Consider the following 5,880-nt stretch of genomic DNA (forward strand, 5'->3'; position numbering starts at 1 on the left):
AGACAGATCACAGCTCACTGCAGCCTCAACCTCTTGGGCTCAAGGGATCCTCCCATCTCAGCACCCTGAGTAGCTGTGAGCACACGCAGATACCACCACTCCTGGCTAACTTTTTAATTTTTTATAAAGATGGGGTCTCCCTACATTGCCCAGGCTGCTTTCAGACTCCTGGGCTCAAGTGATCCTCCCACCTTAGCCTTTCAAAGTGCTGGGATTATACGCATGAAGCCACCATGCCTGGCCTCTACTTTATTTTTAACATATTAATAAGTGTAGCTCTACTTCATTCTTTTTACTGGTTGCACAGTACTTCATTGTATAGATATACTATAATTTATTTAACTAATTTCCTATTGATGGATAAGCAGGTGGTTTCCAGCCGTTTGCTACCTTCTCCCCCCAAAATGCCTGCAGTGAATTTTCTTTTACATATATCTTTGTGCACATTTCTGGAAATGGAACTGGATAAGAAGATATGTGCATTTTCATTTTTTTCTCTTGAGATGGAGTCTTGCCCTGTCACCCAGGCTGGAGTGCAGTGGCCCAATCTCAGCTCACTGCAACTTCTACCTCCCGGGTTCAAGCGATTCTCCTGCCTCAGCCTCCGGAGTAGCTGGGAGTACAGGCGCACTTCACCACACCCATCCAATGTTTCTATTTTTAGTAGAAACAAGGTTTCACCATGTTGGCCAGACTGCTCTTGAACTCCCAACCTCAAGTGATCCACCTACCTCAGCCTCCCAAAGCGCTGGGATTACAGGCGTGAGCCACCATGCCTGGCCTGTATTTTCACTTTTGATGACAATTGTTAGAGAGCTTGAATGATTTACATTCCCAGCAATGGTGCTGGTTTTTCCATGCTTTCGCCAAGTTGTTTTTGTCTTTGGGAATCTAATGAGTGAAATATGCTGTCTCATTTTTGTTTTAATTTATCTTTAATTATAAAGAAAAGTAGGTATTCTCATACACTTAAAGGCCATTTGTAGTTTTTTGTTAGTGGGCTGCTTATTTATGAATTTGGCTCATTTCTAGGGATATATCCTTTTCATTATTGGTTAGTAAGTCTTCATACATGTTACAAGTATTTTCCCATTTATTTGCTTTATCTAGGTTTTCAGATCTTTTTGCTCTAGGATTTTTAAAAATAGGCAACATATTGAAGAAATAAGATCATTTCTTGCACATTTGAAAGCTTGTCCTGTATTGGGGTAATAGTGACTGACAGATTACTATATCTCAGATATTCCTTTTACAATGTGCCATTGCTGTCCTTTTACGCTAAACCCACATGTTCTGGTTTCTGAGTTTTACAAATTTAACTTGGGTACTGCTTACCTAAGGTCTGTGTTATAAACATTTATGTAATAATAACATATGCTGAAAACAAATAAAAATGCCTAAGGTAGAGCTTATAGAATATATACAATCATCATAATGTTGCCACAATGTAGAAGAAAGAACTCTGGCCAAAGATCTATATTCCAACGATGTCATGTTATCTTTAAAAGCAAAAAGAGGGGACTGGAGTGAACTAGATATAGCTGAAGGTCATTGGGTTCTATAGTTCCTTATTTCATCTTTTTATTTTTATTTATTTTACTTTTTTGTTTTTAATTGTGGTAAAATAACATAAAATTTACCATCACAACGATTTTCAAGTGTGTTGTTCAGTAAAGTATGCTTACACTGCCATGCAACCAATCTCCAGAACTCTTTTCATTGGGCAAAACTGAAACTCTATACCCGCTGGCCAACACTTCCCCTTTTCCCTCTCACTTCCGCCTTTATCAATCACCCTTCTACTTTGTCTCTACTAATCTGTCTATTCTAGGTACCTCACATAAGTGGAATTATACAGTATTTGTCTTTTTGTGACTGGTTTATTTCATTTGGCATAATGTCCTTAAGGTTGATACATGCTGGTGCATGTCTCAAAATTTTCTTCCTTTTTAAGGCTGAATAATATTCCACTTCATTTTTCTTTTTTTGTAGAGCAGGGTCTTGCTGTTGCTCAGCCTGGTCCTGGCCTCAAGTGATCCTATCCACCTTGGCCTCTCAGAGTGTTGGGATTACATGCATGAGCCACTGTGCCTGGCTTCCATATATGCATATATTCATCTTGTTTATCCATTTCTCTATCTATGGACATGTGGGTTGCTTCCATCTCTTGGCTATTGTACATGGCTGCTATGAACATGGCTGTACCAGTATTTCTTTGAGACTGTGCTTTCAATTCTTTCAGACATATATACCCAGAAACCTATGAATTATTTTTTAAATATAACTCCAGCAAGAAATTAAAATTAAACATCTTACCATAGCCTTCCTTTCCATATGCAAATGAAGGGGGTATAACTACTTTTCGCTTTTCTCCAGGGCACATATCCATCATAGCAATGTCTAGGCCTTTTATGACTTGCCCAACACCAAGAACAAACCATTTGGGGTGGCCTTCATTTTGTGTCCGGCTATAATAAAAAACAATACTTAAGTAAACTGATTTCAAGAAATCAAACTTGAAAATACAGCTAGGCGTTTAAAATTGAAATCCTCTCTAACCATCATTCCCACATAAGCACTCTTTCTAAAACCCTTAATGGGGTATTTGACTCAAACTTGAAGTATAATTTGCCCAAAGCTAATCATTAAGAGCCATCTCATTTTAAAAAATTGTTTTCTTTAGAAAAACTATTCAACAGTTAACTTTTTTTTTTTTTTTTTTGAGATGTTGTCTCACTCTGTCATCAGGCTGGAGTGCAATGGCGTGATCTCGGCTCACTGCAATCTCTGCCTCCCGGGTTCAGGCAATTCTCCTGCCTCAGGCTCCCGAGTAGTTGGGACTACAGGCACACACCACCATACCCAGCTAATCTCGGTATTCAACAGTTAATCTTTTAATGGGTCTCCAGCCCCTAACTAGCTGCATGGCTTGTACAAAGAACTCATTTAACTTCTCTGAGTTTGTTGTAAAAAATGATGGGGCAGGTTTAGCTTTAAAAAGTCATTTTAGCCAGGCGCGGTGGCTCACGCCTGTAATCCCAGCACTTTGGGAGGCCGAGGCGGGTGGATCACGATGTCAAGAGTTCGAGACCATCCTGGTCAAAATGGTGAAACCCCATCTCTACTAAAAATACAAAAAATTAGCTGGGCATGGTGGCGCGTGCCTGTAATCCCAGCTACTCAGGAGGCTGAGGCAGGAGAATTGCCTGAACCCAGGAGGCGGAGGTTGCGGTGAGCCGAGATTGCGCCATTGCACTCCAGCCTGGGTAACAAGAGCGAAACTCCGACTCAAAAAAAAAAAAAAAATAAGTCATTTTAGTAGTAATTTAAAATGGTATATTTTCTTACTAAATTCCAATAGTAGAATTTATTAAATTCTTATTAAATTCTAATATAATGTAATATTAAATTACAAAATTGTATAAATTCTTATTAAAATTCCCTTCTAGATGGATGGAACTATCTTTCCCAGTCCTATCTTAGGGTGAAGAAAATGTTCTCCCTCTGAGTAATTAAATCAGAGTAGGCACCAGGTGGAATGGAGGAGCAGGGCCCACCAGAGGTCACCAGGGAAGTCATCGTTGTTGTGGCTTCTTGACAGAAAGTGGCCACGACCTATAGACTAAAATTGTGCTTCTAAAGGCCAGAATTAAATCTCTTTATTCTGTGTATTCCTCCGTAAAGATTCAATACTTACTGGAAAAGGAAAAATGTGAACATCCTTACAGGCAGAACCTGGATTTAATTCTGGAGGTCCCAAGGGTAATGGTGGTAGTTGGTGTGTGTGTGTGCAGATGTATTGCATTTTTGATTTAGTGGACCAACATTTTCAATACCTTTTAAATAGAAATATTCAGTTTGTTAAAGAACTACTGCCATGTAATGTGATTTTTTTCTATGAATAAAGGGCTCAACTTTTACTGTTAAAAAGTAAAAGTAAAACCCCAACCAACCAACCAATGAGGCTTCTGCTTGGTGGAGGCAGGCAAAATTGTGTACAACTGGCTGCGGGGGGAGCTCGAAGCATTTCCTACCTGCAGTAGAATTTCGAGCCGTCTTTAGCCAGGTAGCCGTCATAATGGGCATTTAGTAGGTCTCCCTTCTTGCTCGTCTTAGAGCAGTTCTCTGGACGATGCAAAACTTCTATTTTCACTTCTTCGGTGCTCACCTCTATCTTTTGTCCCTGAGCGGTAAAAAGCCCCCACAGATAAAAGAAAACAGTTAATCTAAATAAGAAATGCATGGTTTCTGGCATCGGCTCCAGCAGAACACCACGCTCCCTCCCGCGTGTCACTCGCGCCCCGTGGCTGTCCCGCGGCGAGTTCCGACGCGTGGCAGGCTTTGTCCGGCGTCACAAAGGGCCGGGGCGGGGCCATGGACGCGGCCCCGCTCCCTCCTCCTCCTGCTGCGCGCTCAGCGCGGTTAACGCTGTTTCCAGGCCCTGGGGCTGGCTGTCCTCAGTCTGAGACCGCACAGCATAGTCGGTCAGCTTCTTCTCGCTAAACCCGCATATTTTACAGCCGGTTTCCTCAGGGTTGGGTGACAACGTTTGGATTTTCTAAAATGAAATTGGCATAAGACGAAATAAACAGCCTGGGATGTCGTAGAGTCAGGGAATATGGTTGTCATTTCGGGAAGCAAAAGGCTTCTAAGACCCTTAGGGAACGAGCAAATACTAGGGTGAGGGAGAGGTATGATGGAAGAGGAGCGTAAAAAGTAGGCTGGCGGTGGCTTTCTGGGTGCTTCTGAGGTGTCCTTGAAGCGCATTCTCGGGTCGGAGTCTTGCATTCAGAGGTTTCAGGCTGATTGGCACAACGCGAAAGCCAGCCAGACGCGACGAAACCGCGGTGCCGCAGCCCTTCCGCCTGGCTGCCCGCGTTACCGAGAGCCGACCTCCACGATTCAGCGTCCGCCACTGGCTTGCATTTCTTTCCCCCGCCACTCGGGGTCGCCCTTGATTCGAGGGCCTCTGGTAGTGCGGGAAATGCTCTTTCGACTTTTTTTGTACCAATCCCATGGGATACGTCATTTTACACATCAGTCAAGAAAACTTGAGTATTGGACATTTTGTCCCAATCTCACAGCTAATACGCAGCAGGGATTTGGCCAAATCTGTGACAACTCCACCCACCCCCATTTTAACACGAAAACCTTTAAAATACACAGAAAAGTTGAATTTTACAGTAAACACTCATACACTCACCACTTAGATCCTATCATTTAACTATATTAGATTTATTACATACCCATCCATCAATTCACCTTATTTCCAAGTGAACATCCAAAGACTACCCAAACCAGAAAACCTGCAAAGGCCTTCTGATTCGCCTGGATTAGGTTCTGGGTGTAGAGCTGCTATTCCACCTCAGTGATGCGAAGAAAAGCTGCAGCACCGAGCCTGATTCATGTGCTTTGCTTAAAGTTTGCAAAGTTCCATAAACCTTAAAATTACTGTAGATTATGCAAGATGACTATTGCGTCCAAGCGGGAGTTTTAAATATCATAAAAGCTAGGGGAAAGTCCCCATTTCTAGAATAAAATCCCAAAGTCGAGTTCCATGTCTTATATAATAAATAAAACTGTGGCTATCCAAGGTTAATTACGGCGTGATGACAGTTCCTTGGGGGCTATCACTGTTCCTTGTGAGAGGACCCGGACTGCTGCACATTGCCTTCCTAGGAGATAATTTCAGACCCCCTGAATGTGAGGAAAATACGAAGCAAACAGAAATAAGAAGGCTTTTATTTATTTTAGAAGAAGAAATAATCACCAAAAGGACCCGAGACTTAGTTACAAGAAAACCCGAGAGAACTAAGTGCCCACGGGATGAGTGCGCGGGGAGCGCCTCCTCGTGTGAGCCTGGGGGCTGCGCGCGCAGCG

General features: G+C 42.4%; 1 protein-coding gene across 2 annotated transcripts in view; it reads right to left on the reverse strand.

Moving 5' to 3' along the window:
- FKBP7 (FKBP prolyl isomerase 7) overlaps positions 1 to 4,638 on the reverse strand; it is a 14,765-nt gene extending 10,127 nt beyond the window's left edge. The window contains exons 1-2 of one of the 2 annotated variants that reach the window (XM_017532688.2): positions 4,035 to 4,638; positions 2,317 to 2,468 (exon numbers count right to left, since the gene is read on the reverse strand). In XM_017532688.2, coding sequence (XP_017388177.1) covers positions 2,317 to 2,468; positions 4,035 to 4,255 — 373 coding nt within the window. In that variant the 5' untranslated portion in view covers positions 4,256 to 4,638. The remainder of the gene's footprint in view (positions 1 to 2,316; positions 2,469 to 4,034) is intronic. The other variant, XM_017532687.2, reaches the window with a different exon arrangement.
- Positions 4,639 to 5,880: the final 1,242 nt, after the last annotated feature.

The sequence above is a fragment of the Cebus imitator genome, unplaced genomic scaffold (genome assembly GCF_001604975.1).
Source record: "Cebus imitator isolate Cc_AM_T3 unplaced genomic scaffold, Cebus_imitator-1.0 Scaffold78, whole genome shotgun sequence".
In the NCBI taxonomy this organism is placed as follows: domain Eukaryota; kingdom Metazoa; phylum Chordata; class Mammalia; order Primates; family Cebidae; genus Cebus; species Cebus imitator.